General features: G+C 33.5%; 2 protein-coding genes across 2 annotated transcripts; one reads left to right on the top strand and one right to left on the bottom strand.

Annotated features, from left to right (window-relative positions):
* Positions 1–800: 800 nt before the first annotated feature.
* On the bottom strand, positions 801–4,372 carry LOC112743376 (receptor-like protein kinase ANXUR2). The gene is made up of 5 exons (XM_072216030.1): positions 4,327–4,372; positions 3,318–3,403; positions 3,014–3,065; positions 2,785–2,928; positions 801–1,633 (listed from the first exon to the last, which is right to left on the bottom strand). The coding sequence occupies exons 1-5, from the start codon at positions 4,370–4,372 to the stop codon at positions 801–803; spliced, it is 1,161 nt and encodes a 386-aa protein (XP_072072131.1).
* A 15,652-nt stretch (positions 4,373–20,024) lies between these two features.
* Positions 20,025–22,025, top strand: LOC112744608 (F-box/kelch-repeat protein At3g23880-like). Its single transcript, XM_025794282.2, has one exon. The coding sequence runs from the start codon at positions 20,184–20,186 to the stop codon at positions 21,609–21,611; it is 1,428 nt and encodes a 475-aa protein (XP_025650067.1). The 5' UTR covers positions 20,025–20,183; the 3' UTR covers positions 21,612–22,025.
* The last annotated feature ends 79 nt before the right edge of the window (positions 22,026–22,104 follow it).

The raw sequence follows: 22,104 nt of genomic DNA, 5'->3' as shown, positions 1-22,104 counted from the left end.
AAAGACCTGATTAAACTTATTCTAAACACAGCTTAATTTCCTTTGATTCCTGGGACATTGATCGCAGGAAGAAAATATAGGGTAACGTTGTAAAGCTAAAGTTAAGCTGTACTAGCAATAAGTTCCTCGTATTCTTTCTTTTCTTAATTTACTTGATGTGTTACATATTGATCCATAGATCACCACTAATCAAGTGCAGCATGATATGCCTCATTTAGTGCAAACCTATGTTAGATCTATAAGTATTGTGTTTTTAGAGCCAGAAGAAAGAAAAGAAAACAGAGCAGCCATAAATGGTTGAGTTGAGTTCTTTTGTTTGGTTTCCAATTCCATTATGATTCCCTTGATTGACTGCAATTGTGCTACTGTCATTTTCTTCACTTATTATGGGTTGGGTGTGACCTTGTCATGATGAACTCTCCTAGTCAAAAATGAGAATGGAACAGGACCTTCTGAATTACAAGTTTCTTGTATTACATTTTTATTTATTTATTTACTTTTTCAAAATCCACTTAAACTGTTGTTGTTTTCCTTAGACATGAATACCCAAGTAACTTTTACCTTAAATCTTCATTGGTCTATATTTGCAAGGATTTACTTCGAAAAAATGAAATTATGGGATAAGATAAGAGCCAAACTTCAACTCTTGTTTTCTGTTTCTTAATCTGCTACATGAACAGCCACTAATGGGATTGAAACAAGTGATTGATTTTAGAACTAAATCTGCCAAACATATCTTCTGAAAATTCAGACAAACCACTCAACTAAGGAAATCATATTTTTTACCAGGATTATAGCAGTTAATTCTTGGCATCAGCTTCCTCTTGCAATTTTAGTGCAAGTTCAAGTTCCACCTCCACTTCTCCAATGTCTGGCCTCTCCCTTCCCTCCAAAAGCAAACATCTCTTAGTGATGTCAACAAATGTTTTCCAACAATCTGGATCAATCTTAGACTTAAGAATTGGATCAACAATTTCATTTCCAAATGACCTCAGTGACTGATTAAAGCCTTGAAAGTATTCTCCGCTAATCTCTTTTGCCGGCTTTGCACTCACAACTTCTAATAGAACTATGCCGAATGAAAATACATCTGATTTTTCAGTCAACATACTTGTGTTGTAATATTCCGGATCAAGATACCCCAATGTTCCCTTCACATCTGACTCCACCCTTGTCAATGACTTTGAAGTACTAAGTGCTCCCCTTTTGGATAATAATAGGCTTGAAACTTTTGGTTCCCAATTACTATCCAAAAGAATGAGACGTGTTTTAATGTTCCGGTGGATAATAGTGTACTTGGCTCCTGTGTGAAGATAGTGCAGTGCACGCGCCACTCCTATGCAAATTTGAAGCCTCCTCTTCCATGTAAGTGGATCGATGTTCCCACGATGAAGATGATCACGAATGGAACCATTAGACATGTAATCATATACAAGAACCAACTCGGTTCCTTCAATGCAGAATCCAACTAAAGAGATGAGATTGGGGTGTTGCAGCTGAGAAAGCAGGACAACCTCATTCTTCAAGCTGGAAAGACCAAAAACTGAATCCTTCTTGCACCGTTTGATGGCAACTGGTGTAGAACTGTTTTCCAGATAACCTTTGTAGACATTGCCAAAGGAGCCTTCTCCAACTTTAAAAGAATTATGGAAGTTATTTGTTGCTGATTACATCTCTGAAAGTGAAAACTGACGGCAGAGTTCACTTATAATGGATGATGGTTGCTCTTCTAAGATACGTGTTCCTCTATCACCAGAAGAAGATTGGAAGCAGCAAGAAAAACCAGATAGAAAACCCATTTTGTTAACTTTAGTCTTTCAATCTCTTTTAGCCACTCATTTTTTTTATACCATGGATGAAGTTGTGTAATACCTTGGGTATATTTTACAAGTGTGATATATAACACAAATCAGATTTGCATAACAAAAAAAATCATTATTCAAGAATTTATAAATTACAATTTTTTTTAAATTAAAAAATTAAAATCGTGAACGATTTTGTATTTTTGTTATCCTATATGAAATCTTGATTTACTGTTTTTTTTTTTGTCTTATTTAAAATCGTTATTGACAATTTCTTTTTATCTCATATAATTGTATTACACTAAAATATCGTAATTTTAACAAAAATTCTAATAACAATCTAATATTAAAAAAAATTAGCCGCTTTTAGCAAACAAATATTTACGTATTCGTTTTTCAGTACTGCAAATATAGATATTCTGGTAAAAGTCAGTTAATATATTAAACATCTCCCTCACACTAAAATTTGCAAATTCAACTTCGTATAAGTTTGAGTTTTGTTTAACTCCAAAACTATATTTATAACATAAAAACCAATACATATCTATTTATAACATATAAACCAAAACGATATTTATAACATGTAAAAATGTAAGATAATAGATAAAAATAAATAAATAAATAAAAATCTAACGAGTATCCAATATCTATCTATTTATAACATATAAACCAATTTTCTCTACATATAAATTATCTTTTCTTTACTAATAATATCACATCAGCAATTTTAATGATTTAGTAAAAGATGAAAATTAACCAATCATCCTTTAGTAAAAAATTAGAATGAGACTCGCGCAATGCGCGCGAACGATAAATTAATGATAATATATACTAAATATTAAAAATGACAATGTTTTGTATAATTAAATTAAATTAAATGAAAATCGCTGCATAAAGGCTATTACATTCCATGGTTGAACTTGATCATCAATGAACTTCTCTAAGTATTTGATTTCACTCTTCCCCTCCAAATATTGGTTACCTAACATGTTGGCCTTGTTAAGAAACAAATCCTTCTCCTTCATGCATACCATTACAAGTAGAACCATACCAAAGGAGTAAACGTCACATTTATCTGTAACAGTCAGGCGTTGGGAACATTCAGAGGCTAAGTATCCAAGTGTACCTACAAGTGAGACTATTATTTGAATTATTTAATTACATTCTTTCAAGTAAGCTTATAAAATTGAATAAATCAATCAATTAATTACCTGCAACATAATCTACTGCAATTGGTTTCGGCTTGGAAGTAAATAGTGGTCCCTGCAATGAAAGCCCAAAGTCTGAGAGCTTAGGCATCATATTGCTATCCAAAAGGATGTTACTAGGTTTTATGTCACAACGAAAGATAAAGCGCTTGGCTCCAGCATGAAGGTAGTGTAGTCCACGCGCCACTTCTATACATATTTCTAACGAGTAAATGCCTAAAATGGTTCCTGAAATTTAAATTACTACTCAATTTAGTCCTTAACTTTTAAAAATGACCAATAAAATTCTAGAAATTCAAAAAAGTACATCTCGATGTGGAGCGTGAACTGCCATGTGAGCATTCCAACTGTATGCTGATGTGTACCAAACTTGAATTTGATTCAAATTGGTACCTGGAATTGCTTAATAATACCAAAATTAGTCCATCTTCCATTATAAAACCCTAATCCCCAAATTCTTGTTTTCTCTTCTTCGACCTCTTTGCTGTTGTCTTCTCTTCTTTGAGCTCTCCGCTATCTTTCAGTTCATCTTGTTTTCTCGTCTACGTGAATGATGATGGATGGTGGGAAGAAAAGCCAAAGTACCTCAAGTAGGAACAACTTTACAGGGGGACCTTATGGCAGCAAAAGAATGTGCAACAGGAGAGGTAATAAAGCCGTTTTATGCAACTGCAGGCTTTGGATGGTGATGAAGTATTCAACGACGACAGAGAATCCTGGTAGACCATTTTATAGTTGTCCAAACTATAAGTTAAAGTTATGACTCTGAAGAAAATGTTAAGATGATTTCACTTTGAGTTTGGATTCACCTGTATTTTTTACTTTGCAGTATGAAATTCATTGTAATTTTTTTTGTTGGGCTGATTGATGTGAAGAACCAGTTTGTGCAACACCCATTCCACAAGAATTCTTGCATGAGTTCAATTGGAGGATGACAAGCTTGGAGAGTGATGTTAAGACCTTGAAAATGATGACAATTGGTGCTGTTGGTTTTTGTAGTTACTTTTGGTGTGTGTATAGGTTTTAGCTTGTTAAGTTTTATAGTCAATAAATGATGATTATGTTATGAAGTTTTAAATTTCTTAAGTAGTATGTAATGTCTTGATGAAGATGCCATGAAATGAAATACTAATTTTGCATGAGTTCAATTCTTGATGTTGCACTTGTTCTACTAAAATTGTGATCAATTAAACCAAAAAAGAGATAAATCAAAACATGTAATGAAGCTAAATATGAATTTAATTTAACATAACATAACATTTTTCAGAGTATGAAACAAGTGTTGTTTGTGCTAAAGCACATTGTGTATAACATACTATCACAACCCAAAACATGATAGGCCATAACAACATCAAAAGCCATGCATGCAGGTTTCAAAAGTTACATTACAAAAAATATAACATTGTTTAACCATAGCATTCAACCACAACGGCATGAACTCAAAAGGTGACTACACATTGTGCTAGCTAGACATTTTTTCTCGGTGGGTTGAATCCTATAGTTGGAACAAACTTCAATAAGGAGGCCAATTTCTAGAGGTTGTTGCACTAGCTCCCTGAATAGTCTCTCTTAAAATCTCAGTTGGATGTGGAACAGTTGCAGCAGTAACAGCAATAGATGCAGTTGTCCTCTTGATAGGGAGTTTATTGCGCCTCTCACTTTTAGTCCTCAGAAGTCCTTTCTTGGCATTCTTTGTATTATTTGTAGCCTGTGATAGTAATAACAACAATAACATCCATAATACTAATAATAATAATAATAATAATAATAATAATAATGATAAAGGACTTGTGACAATATAAAGTGTCATTATATGGATGAGGACACTGTCCAGAATCATAACATGAAACCAAAAACATATAATCTCAAGGAACAAGAAAATGGATTTGTTTTTAAAGATTAATCTACTCCATAACAACTCAATATTTTTTCTTTTATGATATTTTTTTAGTCTAGTAGAATAAAGATTAATCCGTCATAGACTTAAATTTTGTTTACGATTTTGTTATTAGTCAATAAATTATTACATATATAAAAAAAAATTCAAACTCCCAACAATTATTTAGGGGGACACAAGTCAATCTAAATTGATTAAATCAAACTCTAATTTTGATTAGTGTTTTTATTATTATTATTACCTGAGTTCCAGGTTATTGTTCAACTCTTTAACCCCTTCAGCAACAACTTCTGTTTGAATTTCAGTTTGTCCTCCTTCAATACCATTCTCACCTTCTGCACCAACAACCTCACTGATAAACCCCAATTTTGTGGTTTATGTTGTGTTGAATTTAGGAAATTTTATCAACTTTTCCCACATTTATTCAATGAAATAGCATGGTTTTGTGAATTGCTCCTAATTTGTGCTTAAGAGTGAAAACATGCTTTTTAGGCCTTAAAATTGCTAATTTTAATTCACTTTAATTCTATTTGATGCCTTGATATGTTTGTTAAGTGATCTCAGGATTAGAAGGCAAAGATTGGGTTGAAGGAATAAAGAAAAAGCATGCAAAAATAGAAAATTCATGAAGAAATGAGGATTTGCTGAACTGAAGGCCACGCGCATGTGTCAACCACGCGTACGCGTGAGATGGAAATTCGCAAGCGACGCGCACAGGTCACCCCACGCGCACGCGTGACCAGGAAAAGTGCCAGTGACGCGTACGCGTGACCCATGCGTACGCGTGACAAGCAGCACGTGACCAACTTAAAGGCAAAACGCTGGGGCAATTTCTGAGTTGAAGGAGGCCCAAATCTAACTCATTTCTGATGCTTTTGAACCCAAGGATGGCAAGGGATTGTGGGAGGTGGGGGAGACTCATAGGATAATTTTTCATCATGTTGTAGGTAGAATTCTAGAGAGAGAAGCTCTCCCTTCTCTCTAGAATTTAGGGTAGTTTAGGTTTAATTCTCTTAGATCAAACTTTTAATTCTGGTTTTGATTTAGTTTCCCTTTTAATTTCTTATTGTTATAACTTTACTCTTCTAGTTTTACTTGTTGATTTCTTATTTTGCTCTCTTTTACTTTCATGAACCCTTGTTGGATGTTAATTTTCTTTTAATGCAATTTCATGTTTCCATGTCCTTTTTATGTTTATCTTAATTGCTATTGTTGATTTCTTGCTTGTGTTAGTTATAAGTTTCATTAATTCTTGCATTTTGTGATGTTTACTTTTATTGCATACTAGGTGTTTGATAGAATATTTTCACTAGTTTTTGGGTAGTTTTCTTGACTCTTGGCCTAGGCTAAGGGAATTAAGTGACCTTGAGTCATTGGGTCTCATTGAATTGGTGATTTGAGAACCCTATGTGGTCAATTTGATAACCATTGACTCTAGCCTACTACTAAGTTAATTAGTAGCTAGGTTAGGACTTATGGATTGATGTTGATCAAGCCTATTTGACGTACTTAATGTATTGAGGTAGACATTATACTTACTTCAAGCATAGGAGTAGATTAAATGGGTTGGTCCCTCATAATTATCAATGTATGGTTTGTAGATAAGGATGGTGATCTCAATTACCTATATCTAGTCAAGAATTCTTTCCTTTATTTTATTAGTTCTTGTTATTTACTTTCTTGTTATTATATTTTCTTGCCAATTGAAAATCAAACCCCTTTGTTCTTCATAGCCAATAATTGATCACTTCATTGCAATTCCTTGTGAGACGACTCGAGATTTAAATACTTCGGTTAAATTTTTATTGGGGTTTGTACTTGTAACAACAAAAAATAAATTAAAATTTGATTTGAGCATTACTAGTTGGTTGGGAACTATACTATCAACAGAATTATTTTGAATGAAATTCCTAACTATACGAAAATGCTCTTTCACTCACCTTCCTTACCTTTAGCATTAGCATCACTCTCATTTGCAGCATCTTCGACAGATTTTGCAATAGCTGCTAACTCATCAGCCTTTTATTTTTTGCTATTTTACAACCCCTTGTTGTGTGACCAACATCTCCACATGTTCTACAAGTGAATTTGTCATATTTTCTCTTCAATTTAGTTGCAGTGCGCTCTTGACTTCCCCGAATAGGTGCCTCACGTGCATATTTTTTTCTTGCATAATGTGATGGCCTTCCATGGGGTTTGCTCCTTATGGGTGGTAAGTAATGGAGGTATTGTAAAGTCTCCCACAACTCTTGGCCTCTTACCGTTGATATAGTACTCATAAGTCTTGTTGTATGATCTCATTGTTAGCCATGCATGGACATAATTCTCGGGCCTACCATTCATGACTGAAATTGTAGCCATTACATGATGACAAGGTAACCATAGCAAACAACAAAATTGAGTAATTAAGTGTTTAGGATAGGTATGCTACCATGCAATTACACACAAGAAAATAAAATATTACTTACCCCGATAACTGCCAAGACCTGCAGCTACATATTTGATTTCCCAAATCAACCACCACGTTATGTGGTTCACCATGCACTTCAAACATGACCTCAGCTGCATCTTCAGACCACATTGGTGTATGATACCTGCTATGATACATCTCCTTCGCAAGTCTACTTTGTTGAATCGGAGGTAAGTGTCCCACATGGCTCGAGAGTTTCAGTTTGTTCCTTGCCATACTAGTCATGGCATACCTTCTAACCTCCTCCAGTAAAGTCAAGACAGACTTGCATCTGTATGGTTTGGTGGCAGCATTGAACACCTCACACACGTTGTTACACACATTGTCAACCTTTGGAAAGTCCTTGTAGTGAGCCTTGGTCCATGCTTGCTTAGAAAATTTGTCTAAATACACCCACGCCTTCTCATTCACCCTCTTTATTGACTGCATATGTCCATTGAATGCCTGGACAGTCATTGCTCTAACACACTTCCATAGAAAGCTCTTCAAGTGTGTGTTCTTCCATTGTTTCTAGAAGTTTTGCCACAGGTGCCACACACAAAAGCGGTGATGCGCGCCTGGCATAACCTTATGCAATGCCGGGATCAGACTCTACAAGGTAACAAAATAGTCATTTAATATATGTTACATTCACCGATAACACAGACAACTTAATTTAGAACAGTCCTTCAATTTTTGGTTATTATTACAAAATAGTCCTTCGAATTGTGTTCATTAATTCAAAATGGTCCTTAAATTCATATATCGTGCTTCTAATTGAACCATATAGATTACCTTCTACATGTCAAAGATGAAGCACCAACCATGCTTTGTCTAGTCTCCAATATCTTCATGCAAGAGCTCCAAAAACCACTTCTAGTTGTCTTTGTTATCAACATGAACAATAGCTCATGCAATTAGGTATATATGATTCACGTCTTGACCCATGACGCACAACAGCCAACCTCCATAATAGAATAGGTCTTTAAAAAAGCACCATCTAGTCCTACCAAGAGTCTACAGCCACCCACAAAACCTTTCTTGTATCCATCCAAATAGACATAAAACCTTTCAAATACACCGTCTCTATTAAGCATCGTACTAATACCTAACTTGATAGTTGAACCCGGATTAGATCTCAACTACTCCTCTATATAATCTCTGAGTTTAGCATATTCTGCAGCTTTATCACCCCTCACTATCTTCTTTGCATCACCCAAAGCTCTTGTAATTGTAGTCCTAGACAATTGTATTACAGTTTTTGCCTTTAAGTAATTAAAAACCTCACAGTGTCTAAATGTGGGGAGCTTCTTAACATTCTTAACGAGTATATCAGTTATCTAAGACCTAGTTGCACATATATTCTTAAAAGTTCTCCATATGTATGATCATCATTAAAAGTCTTAATTTTCCAACATTCATTCTTTTTGTTATAAGAACAAAACATCATTCAGGGACAATCTTCATTCTTGCATATCATCCTACATCCAGTAGTATCATTTTTCTTGTACCTAACACCCCCACCCTCTTGCAACGTATAATTTCTAACCCCTTTCTTAAAAGCATCCATAGTGGTAAACTCCATACCTATCTCTAACCTTACATGTCCAAATTTGGCAGCATCATTGAAGATGGGATTCACAACTGGGTCTACATCGTCTTTAGAGTCTGATGGAGTCCTTCAGTTCATCAGATTTTCAACTATCATAAAAAAAGATACTGCCATACAGATTCATGCATTACATCATCGAAAAAAAAGAATAAAATTAGTAATTATATTTAAATGGAATTAATTATAATAAAAAATATAATTTACATACATTACAAGTTTTCTTCTTCTTCATCATCATCTACCTCCTTCTCATAATCAGATGCATCCATTGAAGAGGGACGGAGAACATCTTCATCACCAAAAGCCTTTTTCTTGCCTTTATCATTGTCATTGTCAGCCTTCTTTTTTCTCCTATTGCTGGAAGGACCAACATCATCATTGTTGTCATTGCTTGAGTCCACACACCCAAGTGGCATGTGTGGTTTGTATAAACTGTCCTCTGCAGACTCATAAGAATCAAATGAGCTATCAACATTCAAGTGAACTGACTCCTTGTTTATTTGTTTTCTCCAGCCTTGTGATCATGTGATATACCTTCTAGAAATTTTTGTAGATGTGTTAAATTTAAAGTTAATAGGCTTGGATTATTTCTTTGATGTACTAGATTTTTTAATTTGTGCATTGTTGGTTGGGGGGTTGGGTTGAGAGAGAATTTTGTGAGATATGACTTTGGAAGTAATGGAATTTGGTTGGGATAGAGATTTATGAGACTTGGCCTGTGAGCAAGGTTTGGAGACATTTATCTTGAGGGCAGTGGATTTTGGTGGAGTGGACTTGGAGGCAATGTGCTGGGAGGCAGTGGGCTTTAGGGCAGTGGGCTGAGAGGCAATAGGCTTGGGGTAGTGAGCATGGGGTAGTGGGCAGTGGATAGTGGGCTTAGGGCAGTGAATTTCAGTTCAACTATGATAAAGGTAATTGGTTCTTCAAGTTGGCTTAATATTATGCTGATTTCTTTCGCAGTTTCAACACCTACTACTCTAACTTCTTCCATTCCTTCCATTCCAACCTTCTGGCTTAGAGCATGATCATCATCATCTTCAGTCTCAGACAACTCCATTATATCAATTATATCAGGAACCGAATGTCCGTGCTTAAAATATATGTGGATGACATTGTTATTCTCATGGTAGTGCCTGATCATATTAACATGGCCCTGGTCCACTTGCAATCTCCTAAGAACAAATTCTAACCCATCTTTAGGGTCCAAAAACCAATATGCTTCAGCCTTGTCATATCCCAATTTCCTATAATAACTTGTTACCGCAAACATGTCAACATAGTCTTCATCAACTCCAACCCATTCATCATACAAGTCAGATGTGTAGATAACACTTCCACCAGGATCTGTCTCAAACTTTCCACCATAGTAGAAAACAAGTTTCAATTGATCAGGCATATGAAGTTTACAGCACAATATAAAAACAGAGAGCATTAGTCATTTTGTAGCAAAACAACCATGTTGCATAGAACAAGAAATCAACACTATATTTGTAATAAGAACGCATACATTTACTTCCTAATGATTATAACTTAAACCACACTATGATTACAAGGTTCATATTAAAAACCCTAAACCCTAACATTTGCGCCACTAACAACCACAGCATTCTAAACCACTCATTTACGTATACAGTGACTCATTCACACATAAGTACCAAAAACCCTCAACAGAATACAAAAAATAGAAGAGAAGGATCAACATGAACCCTTACCTCTCATCGTCGACAGTGTGCGAAGTTGATACTTCGTCGATAAGTCCTCCACAGACCGGAGAAAATAGATTTCAAGGATGATCGCCGGCGAAAAATGTGAGTGGAAAGTATGGGAGAACAAACAGACAGAGATGAAGAGAATGCTTTTTTGAGGTTTTGGTGGGAAACGTTGAAAATGAAGGGGACCAGTTGGAATTGTTTATTCAAAGGGGAGAAGATGTTGAACGACGTCATTTCACACACTTAGGACATCCTTCTCCCTCAACGACGTCGTTTAATGGAATGCCCACATGGTAGTTCACACTCCACATCATTAATATTTAGACGTCAGTTCTCCGAAGAACTAACAGAGATGCACTTTTTTAAATTTTAGAGATTTAATTGGTTATTTTTAAAAGTCAATGACTAAATTGAGTAGCGATTTAAATTTCAGAAACCATTTTGAACATTTATTCTATCTCTAGACTTTTCTGCCATAATAGTGGTTTCTTGTCCCTATTGTAAATTTTATTATTATTATTATTATTATTATTATTATTATTATTATTATTATTGCAACTTTCTACTTAGTTGTTTCTATGAATTTATTTTTAAATGGATTATTTAACTATAAATTAATCTTATACAAATATGATAGTGTAAAAGATTTATTAAATGATTATAATCTAAAGAAAGGCTCTCAAATACTATGAGAAAAACATTCGTTTTACAAAGTGATGTCCAATCAGAAATATCCTTAAAATAAATCAAACAAGTATTAATATTAAATCATAACATTAAACTCTATGTTACAAATAAATACTCTTATTTAATATTTATATATTTTTTGACACTTAGTAACAAAATTATATCCTTTAAAAAAAATCAGACTCACATCATCTGATAAAGATCTATTATCAATAAATACATTAGGAAGGAAAAAATCAAAACACATCCAACAACCAACAATAAAAACAAATGGATCAACAAATTGCAGCAACAAAGAAAAAGAAGAACTAACACAATCAACAGTTCAAATTAAATGACAAGCATATTTTACTCTAATCATTAAGAGGAAAACAAAATAAACATCACCAACAAGTAGCAACTCAACAAAAAAAATAAAAAAGACATAAAAAACAAAAAAAAAGTAAAAAGCTATATTCAATAATTTTTTTAAATTTACTACTTAATATATTACAACCTTTGACAATTTCAAATATATTTATACATGATTAAATAAAAAATTCAATACTACATTATTTATTGCAATTACTTGATTAAATTCTTCATATGAATATATAATATTTTATTTATAAAATTTTATAAATTCTAATAAAAAATAATATATAAAAATTATAATTCAAATTCTTCGCGCATGGCATGCGGCTCAAAATATAATTCCTTAATTAGGGTCTGTTTGGAAAGTTTTAAAAGTAATTTTTTTGAGTTTTTGACTTATGAAAAGTAGTAGTATTGATGTTTGATGCAATTTTCAAAATTAAATTGCGACTTTCTAAGAAGTTATTTAGGAACTTATAAAGAAGTTAAAAAAATGACTTCTCTCATAATACTACTACTTTTTACCACATTTTTATAAAATAAATATTTTTAGAACTAAAAATTCAAACACAAAATAATTTATTTATAAATTATTTTTAATATAATTATTTATTATTTAAACTATTTTTTAAAAAAAAGCTTAATTAAGTTGTTTACTGGACATTAGTCCTTTAGATTGCAATAAAATTAGCATTTATTTTGCAGTTGGGATAACAATATCTATAACAATGTGCCCACCATAACAATGTGCCCACCATGTTTTGTAACGATAATTGTGTTGTATATTGTTGTTATAATCATCATTATTATTATTATCATAAAAAATTTTCAAATGACTTAAAAAAATTTAAATCTTTTAAAGTAAAAAAATTAATAAAATAATAAAATAAAAATTAACGACTATTAATTTTATAATTTTAATAAAATATATATTCTATTCATTATTTTAATTTAGGAATAGTTAACTTTTTATTTTATTATTTTATTAACTTTGTCATCATAAAAAAATTTATTCAATTTTAAAAAGAAAGATTGAATAAATAAACATTTTTAATAGTTATAAAAATGTTAGGAAATTATTTGATTTCCTAACTTATTTGTGGGCAATACATATATTAATTATAATCACAAATTATGCTATTTCAAATTAAATGACTTATATAATGGTGATCTCATTTATTGTTATAAATGCTAAATTGAATAAGTCATTATTACTTTTAATTTGGAATTAAATGAGAATAAAACCGGATATTATCTTTTGTTCCTTAGATAATTATCTTTTTGGATTTTAGATATATTATCTTTTGGGCTTTAGATACTATTTTATTTGGGTTTAAGGGTTTAATGGGTGCCATGTTCAAATATAAATAGATCTTTAGGGTTTCGATCCCCAATATGCCAAAGCCGCCTTTGTTACTCTTTCCCCATCAGAAGAGTTGCAGTTCAGCCTCCTAGGAATACAGAAGGCTTTGGTTGAGGAAGATCGAAAGAACCACAAATCCAAACTCTTCCGATCGTATGATTCATGTTTATGAATTCAGGTACGCTTCCGCATTATGATATGATATATTTTTTGATGATTCAATATGGATGATCTAGGATATTAAAATTAATTTATTCCAATAAGTGGTATCAGAGCCATCCATTATTTAGTCATCAAAAATATTCAGTTTTTTGTTTTTTTTTCTATTGTCGAATCAATATATATATGCATGTTGTTTACGTTATAAATTGTTGCACGCATATATATAAACTTGTTTGAGTTTGTGTGTGCCTCAATGTATATATATAAATTGATACGTAGATATATATCTATCGATATGCCCCGTGTGTTTCTATATATATATGATTTTAGTATTGTTTCAGATTACATGTTATTACTGCCACTTGGATTGCTTTATATATATATACTTTCGGCTGCTTATATATATATATATATATATATATTTTACCGTATTGATATTTTTATTTGATATAGTAATTGATTTATTCTGAAACATTAGCACAAAGAATTATTATAATTGTCTCGATTTTTTTTATTTTGTGTGTCATTAATTTGATATAAAATTAATGGATTATTTTTTTTTGGATATAAAGATTATTATACCCACTAATTTTATAAAGATTAATTTTAATCTTAATAGATCAAGAATTTTTGGCACATAAATTATAATCATATTTTTTCTTTAAGATCTCAAAAGACATCATTAAGATTTAATTCCTTTTGAGATTTAAGTATTTTTTTTGTTGTTACATAAGGAAATTGGTAACAATTTGGATTAGTATACCATCTATTTTATAAAGATTTGGTTTTGGAATAAATTGATTGAACATTATGCTGCCAAAGTAGCCTCTTTTGTGAAAATTGATTTATTCAAAACATAAGGAATATGGTGTTATGTAATTCATGCGAATATTGATCGGCCCAAAGGAAGGTCTATATTTGGCCGAATTACATACATATTGATGGTAAATACATATTTGGGTAACTAATTAAGAATAAAGTAATGCTTATTATTTATGCGAATAATAATCGGCCCAAAGGAAGTTTATTGTTTGGCCAAATAATAAGCATTGTACACTTTTGTTTATTTTCTATTAATTATGCGGTCAATAATCGGCCCAAAGGAAGATTATTGTTTGGCCAATTAATAGAAAATATATGCGGTAATAAATAGGTTGCGAAGTTTAAGTTTCCATGTGCGCATTAAGTCGGTCCAAAGAAAGGCTTAATGTGCGACAGAAATTTTGACAATATTTACAGTTAATTTTTCTATCCAAAGATTGAAAATTAATGCTGTGCTGAATATCTCAATATGGATTTTTACCCATTAATTAACTAATATTTACTGCATGTTCTTTTGTTCTAATCCAGAAACTATGACTTTAGCTACCAGTATTTCTGCGCAAATTAGCAGTATTCCTATGCTGAATGGTTCAAACTTTAAAGTTTGGAAGGATACCGTGGAGATTGTCCTCGGTTGTATGGATCTAGATATAGCTCTTCGAGAGGAGAAACCCACTTCCACTTCGGAAAACCTCAATGAGGTTAAAATAAAGAAGTGGGAGAGAGATCCAATCGAATGAGCATTATGACCATGAAGCGCTCAATTCCTGAGGCGTTTCGGGGCTCAATTACTGAGGATAAAGATGCCAAACAGTTCCTAAAGGACGTTGAAAAATTCTTTACTAAGAATGAAAAGGCGGAGGCAAGTAGCCTTTTGAGCAAACTTGTCTCCATGAGGTATAAAGGTAAAGGGAACATAAGGGAGTACATTATGGATACATTATGGAAATGTCTCATCTTGCTTCAAAATTGAAAGCACTAAAGTTAGAGTTGTCTGAATATTTACTCGTGCATTTCATTTTGATTTCCCTTCCTGCACACTTTGGGCAATTCAAAGTGAGTTATAACACTCTGAAGGACACTTGGTCCTTAAATGAGCTTATATCTCACTGTGTGCAAGAAGAAGAGAGGCTACAGCAAGATAAGACTGAAAGTGCTCACATGGCTTCATCTTCTCAGTATAAAAGAAAGCGTGATACTACTGCGGATGTGCCTTCTCAGCAGAAAAAGGCTAAGAAACAAGATCAAGTTTCGACTTGTTTCTTCTGTGAGAATGTGGGACACATGAAGAAGAATTGTACCAAATATGCCACATGGCATGTAAAGAAGGGTATAATTCTTACTTTCGTTTGTTCTGAAGCTAGTTTAAGTTATGCACCTGTTGATACTTGGTGGGTAGATTCTGCTGCTACTACTCATGTAAGTGTTACTATGCAGGGTTGCCTGTGGAGCCGACCGCCAAGTGATGCTGAAAGATACATCTATGTGGCAGACGGCAATATAGTTGCAGTTGAAGCTATAGGAACCTTTAGATTATGTTCCATGAGTGGATTTTACTTGGATTTATTAGAGACATTTTATGTACCGTCATTTAGACGGAATTTAGTTTCTGTTTCTCGTTTGGACAAATCAGGTTATTTTTGTTCGTTCGGAGACAATAAAGTCAGTCTCTTCTATAATTCGAATAAAATTTGCTCTGGTCATTTGGTGGATAATCTATATAGGCTTGACTTAAATTCCTATAATAATGAAATACTGCAAACGGGTACAAAACAAAAACTAAATGAGAATTCGGCATCATTATGGCACAAACGCCTAGATCACATCTCTAAACAGAGAATTCAGAGGCTCGTGTCGGATGGAATTCTTGGACCCCTAAATTTGGCGGACTTTGAAGTCTGCATTGAGTGCATAAAGGGAAAAAGGACAAACGAAAGGAAATTAGGTACCGAGAGAGCTAAAGATGTCTTAGAACTGATACATACCGATATATGTGGCCCATTCCCTATTGTCTCTTGGAATGGACAACGGTACTTTATTACGTTCATAGATGATTACTCTCGTTACGGGTATCTATATTTAATTCATGAAAAGTGTCAAGTCTTGGATGTTTTCAAGTCTTTCAAAGCTGAAGTTGAACTTCAACTTGGAAAGAAAATTAAAGCTGTCAAATCTTATCGTGGTGGTGAATACTACGAAAGATATGACGGTTCAGGTGAGCAACGTCTCGGGCCTTTTGTTCTTTTCCTAGAGAAGTGTGGTATTGTTCCGCAATACACCATGCCAGGCAAACCTAACACGAATGGTGTTGCAGAGCGAAGGAACCGAACTCTTAAAGACATGGTGAGAAGTATGATTAGTCATTCTTCCTTGCCTGAATCACTCTGGGGAGAAACCTTAAAGACCGCAGTGTACATCCTTAATAGGGTGTCAAGCAAAGCAGTTAACAAAATCCCATATGAAATTTGGACTGGGAAAAGGCCCAGTATAAAGCATTTGCATATTTGGGGATGTCCAGCTGAGGCGCGACCTTATAGGCCGCATGAAAGAAAATTGGACTCAAGGACAATCAGTTGCTACTTTGTTGGTTACGCTGAGCGTTCACGGGGGTACAAGTTTTACAATCCTGCATCAAGGTCTATTTTTGAGACGGAAAAATGCGAGATTTCTTGAGGATGTTGAGTTTGGGGGGAAGAAAATATTAGGAATGTTGCTTTTGATGAGGATTCTGTAACTGACAATGATCAGGTCCTTGTGGCTATTGTTGTTCAAGATACAATTATAGTACAAGAGCACAATGAGAATCCTACTGTAAATCTAGCTACAGTACAAGAGAACAATGAGAATATTGTTGTTGCTCAAGATACTGCTACAGTATAGGAAAATAATGAGAATCCTCCTCAACCCCAACCCATACAGCAAGCTCAACAACCTCAAGAAGTGTCATTAAGGAGATCCAATAAAAAAAAAGGAGAAAATCTATCTATAGTCTCAAACAAGCTTTCCGTCAATGGTATCACAAGTTCATCAAGTCATTACCTCATGGTTTTGAGGTAAATATTATAGATGAATGTGTATACTGCAAGTTCAGTGGGAGTAAATACTTTTTTTTTGGTCTTATATGTTGATGACATTCTACTTGCTAGCAACGATATAGGCTTGTTGCATGAAACTAAGAAATTTCTATCGAACAAATTCGAAATGAAAGATCTTGGTGATACCTCTTTTGTATTAGGAATCGAGATACTAAGAGATTACTCTCAAGGTATTCTTGGATTGTCACAAAAGAACTATATCGAAAAGATTTTAAGTAGATATGGCATGAAAATTTGTAGACCAATGGACACACCCGTAACTAAAGGAGACAAGTTTAGTCTCAAGCAATGTCCCAAAATGATCCTAAGAAGACAACAATGCATGATAAACCTTATGCATCAGCACTAGGGAATTTAATGTATGTTCAAGTCTACATACATCCCGATATATCATTTATAGTGGGAGTATTGGGTAGATACTTGAACAATCCAGATATGGATCATTGGATAGCTGTTAAACACGTAATTTGTTGTTTAAAAAGAACAAAGGATTACATGCTTATTTATCGGAGATCAGAAAATTTGGAGATTATTAGGTACTCTGATTCCGATTTCATGGCATATGGTTGCGAAACTTTGTCACTAAGCTTCATATAGTAGATGACATTGAAAGGCCATTAAAGATATTTTGTGACAATAAGTCAGTAGTACTATACTTCAATAACAATAAGAGCTTGACAAAATCGAAGCATACAGACATCAAGTTCTTAGTTGTCAAGGAGAAAGTTTAAGAAAAACAGATTTTCATAGGACATATAGGAACAGAGTATATGCTAGTAGACCCATTACCAAGGGATTGACCCCTAAAATTTTTCATGAGCACACTGCTCGGATGGGTGTCAATATTTGTGATGCCTTGGTTTAGTGGGAGTTTATGCTATATGTCCTATGACAGATATTGAGTTATTTTTCTGCAGAATTAAGTTGATGGTTTATTTCATGTTATGTGAAATGTTCATTTTGCAATATTTGTATTGTGTTTGATCTCAATAAAGTTGGACCAGCTGGAAATAGACATGCATGAGATCACTTGGCATGTAATTTCCATATTACTCATCCAAATTTGATCTATGTCGTTAAGTATATTAGGATGGTGATTGGCGTGGTTTAGTCACGGCATTTAATGTGATAAAAGCTGCGGTAGTTCCATATCTAATGTATGAGACGGACTAGATTGTTAAAGTAATGAGAGAAATAGCATTCAGATGCGCGCATAAAGTTTATAAAGATGTGATTATGTCAAGAAATGATATATGTATAGCCCAAGTGGGAGATTGTTAGGAAATTATTTGATTTCCTAACTTATTTGTGGGCAATACATATATTAATTATAATCACAAATTATGCTATTTCAAATTAAATGACTTATATAATGGTGATCTCATTTATTGTTATAAATGCTAAATTGAATAAGTCATTATTACTTTTGATTTGAAATTAAATGAGAATAAAACCGAATATTATCTTTTGTTCCTTAGATAATTATTGATTAATTACCTTCTTCAAGCAATTAGAACGATGAGGATAGACTCTAAATGGATCGAATTCAGAGGCGTGCCTTTTAATATAGAGTTGAGATCGAGGTATCATCCAGTTTCTTAGATCTTTCCATTCATCTTTCTCTGGTCTACTCTCCTTCTTGTCTTAAAACTCCTAGCTCGTCTTTTCGTCCTCGGTTCCGTAGGAGCAAGTCATAAAGATTGAGAAAAATCGGTCATTCCTTTTTGGATTTTAGATATATTATCTTTTGGGTTTTAGATACTATTTTATTTGGGCTTAAGGGTTTAATGGGTGCCATGCTCAAATATAAATAGACCTTTAGGGTTTCGGTCCCCAATATGCCAAAGCCGCCTTTGTTACTCTTTTTCCATCAAAAGAGTTGTAGTTCAGCCTCCTAGGAATACAGAAGGCTTTGGTTGAGGAAGATCGAAAGAACCACAAGATCCAAACTCTTCCGATCGTATGATTCATGTTTATGAATTCAGGTACGCTTCCGCATTATGATATGATATATTTTTTGATGATTCAATATGGATGATCTGGGATATTGAAATTAATTTATTCCAACAAAAAACACTTTAAATTCTATTTTTTTAATTCTAATTTCTCTCCACATTTACTCTCATTTAGGTTAAAAACACTCGAAAACTAAATTCTACTAGTAGTAGTTAGCACATCTTCTAAGTATATTTTTTTCTCCAGTCATTTAATTTTAGAGCTTCATTTTCTTATTTTGGTGGTCAATTATGAGTTTTTTTTTAATTGACAGAGTGAGAAAATAAATATTTAATTATATTTAAATGAAAATAATAGGACTCACATAGTTATATATAATAAAAATTATAAATTTAATAATAATTTTTTTATTTTATTATTTTACTAATTTTTTTATTTTATAAAATCCAAATTCATATTTATATATTCTTTCAAATTTTTTTACGTTTAGCATCATTTTAATTTAGACCAAACATACTTTTCAAAGCTCAATTCTACATTTCTACTAGTAGCATATTTTCCAAGTACATTTTTTTTCTTTTTAGATTAGTTTTAGAGCATTATTTTTTTTATGGTCGATTATGAGTTTTGTTTTAATTGTAGATTTTTTTTTCTTTCCTTATTTCAATCACAATTGTAATAAGTTTCTTTTAGTTATGTATAATTGCAATAAAAATATTGTATTTTTGTAAAATTATGAATATAGTTTGAAAGCTTTTTAGGAATAAAAATCATACGGATTTTATTTTTGGACATGTCTTTTATGTAACTAACAAATATTTTTTTATCTAAATAAAATTAAAAATATTTTTAATATTTAGAAAAAAATATTACTTTTTTAAAAAATAAAAAATTAAGGGTTTTTTTTTTTTTTTTTCAATAGCCCATTCAAAACTGACTCTTCGCTTCCCTTCCCTTCGGTCCTCTGTTTCCAACGCAGTTGAGAAAATCACAAAAGTGACAAAACCTCTGGCCCTAGCACTCCTCAATTTCAAAGCACTGCATTCCATTCCAAGCAATCAAGCATGGATAAGAAGAAGAAGAAGCAGCAGAAGCACACGGGGAACAAACTAAAACAGCAATCGACCATGGAGAAGAAGAAGAAGCAACAGCAGGATGAGAATCACAAGAGCAAGAGCATTCACGACATTCTTACTCTTGAGCTGATTCACAGAATCCTACTGAGGGTTCCGCTCAAATATCTTGCTCGCCTGAAGTGCGTTTCGAAGTTTTGGAACACTCTCATTTCCGATCCCGACTTTGCGAAATCACATGTTCACCTCTCTGCCGCACCCACCCATGTATGCCTCTTCATAGATGACTACACCAAGGCTTGCTCCGTTGACATTGACGCAGTATTTCACGACTACAATTGCGCTACTGCAGTAAAAGAGGTATCTCTCCCTTTCAAGATGAAAACACGTTATGATTTTGAAGTTATGTGCTCCTGCAGAGGGCTTGTTCTCTTACACCGAGCCCCGCATTTTTTTGTGGTATGGAATCCAGTGACTGGATCCAGCAAAAGAGTATCCTACTCTCACATTGTTTCTCGTAGTCATCGCAAGTGGTTTGTGTTTCCGTATAGTGCGATTTTGTATGGATTTGGTTACGATGCCTCACAGGATGACTACTTAGTTGTTGTAGCTTCTAAGGATAAGAATGGCCATGAGCACTTTGATTGCCTGTCTTTGAGCACCAATTCATGGATTAATCTTGATGTTGCACTCTCCAAACCCTTGGGTTGGAGCAACTGGAAATCTCGTGGGTTCTTCTTGAATGGCGCTATTCATTGGTCGTCGTGCACTCTTAGTGTTGGAGATTATAGTATTCTTATATTTGATTTGAAGGAAAGGAGTTTCTCAACTATATCTATGCCTGAACAAGTGATGGGTTATCTCAATCCCACTCATCTTGTCCTACTAGGAGGGTGCCTGGCCTTGTATTCTTATGATCGCGATAAAACTAACATATGGGTGATGAAACAATACAAAGTGCATTCATCTTGGACTTTCTATCAGATTTCTCGGGAACGGTCTGCGCCTCTATGCTTATCCAATGGTAGTGACATTATTGCACTAGATTCTATTCTGAAATCTATAGATCTCTACTTAAGGTTTGCCAAATATAATGTCAGAGGAGAGCTCCTCCAACTCAAATGTTTTGATTATAGTGATCTGGAACATTTTAAAGATCGTTCTCGTCGGTTGTCTCAGTATGGCACAAACTACATTGTATACACACAGAGTCTCGTGCCAGTCCCCAGTGAGAATGTAAGGAATAAAGATGAAAAACGGTACGTGAATGAAGGTCATGCAGAATCAGCACCAACAAGTGAGAGGGAAAAGGTTGTTATTGGGAATGGACAGCTGTCAAACGATCCTTCAATTCAAGAAATCAGGAGAAGCACGAGAGGGAGGGTCATTAATAGAACCCTGGACGACTTTGCGTGGTAACTATGCAGTGGTAACCTCACTCCCTTCTGAAATTTCTCCTCTGCTCTCCTTTCTTCTTCTCAAATTCTTCCCTCTCTCTAGTCTAATTTTCTCTCTAAAGCCAACTCTATTACTGTTACACTGAATTTGCTTTCTAAGTTACATTGAATTTGCTTTCTAAATTACTACGGAATATTTGTGTTTGCCACCTGAATTCTTCATTGTTCATAGAGCATGTGCTCCTAGGTCTTTTTTTCATGGTAGGTTAATTGAACCACGTTAAATTTTCTATTTTCACCTTATCTTTTGTTCTATCTGGTAATGAAACCTTGTAGCTTGTTGATATATCATATAATTGCTATAGTGGTGTAAATTTTACATTTATATGTATGGCTTTCAACTTTATTTTATTAAGGTACTTCCTAATTTATTTAATTTCTGATGCTCTCGAGTTTTATTTAATATTGCAGTACTTTTAATGTAAATCACTGTGCAATTGCAATTATAAATTATA

This window comes from Arachis hypogaea, chromosome 14 (genome assembly GCF_003086295.3).
Source record: "Arachis hypogaea cultivar Tifrunner chromosome 14, arahy.Tifrunner.gnm2.J5K5, whole genome shotgun sequence".
Taxonomy (NCBI): domain Eukaryota; kingdom Viridiplantae; phylum Streptophyta; class Magnoliopsida; order Fabales; family Fabaceae; genus Arachis; species Arachis hypogaea.
Note: the sequence above shows the minus strand (reverse complement) of the source record. Positions and strands in the feature narration are given on the sequence as shown.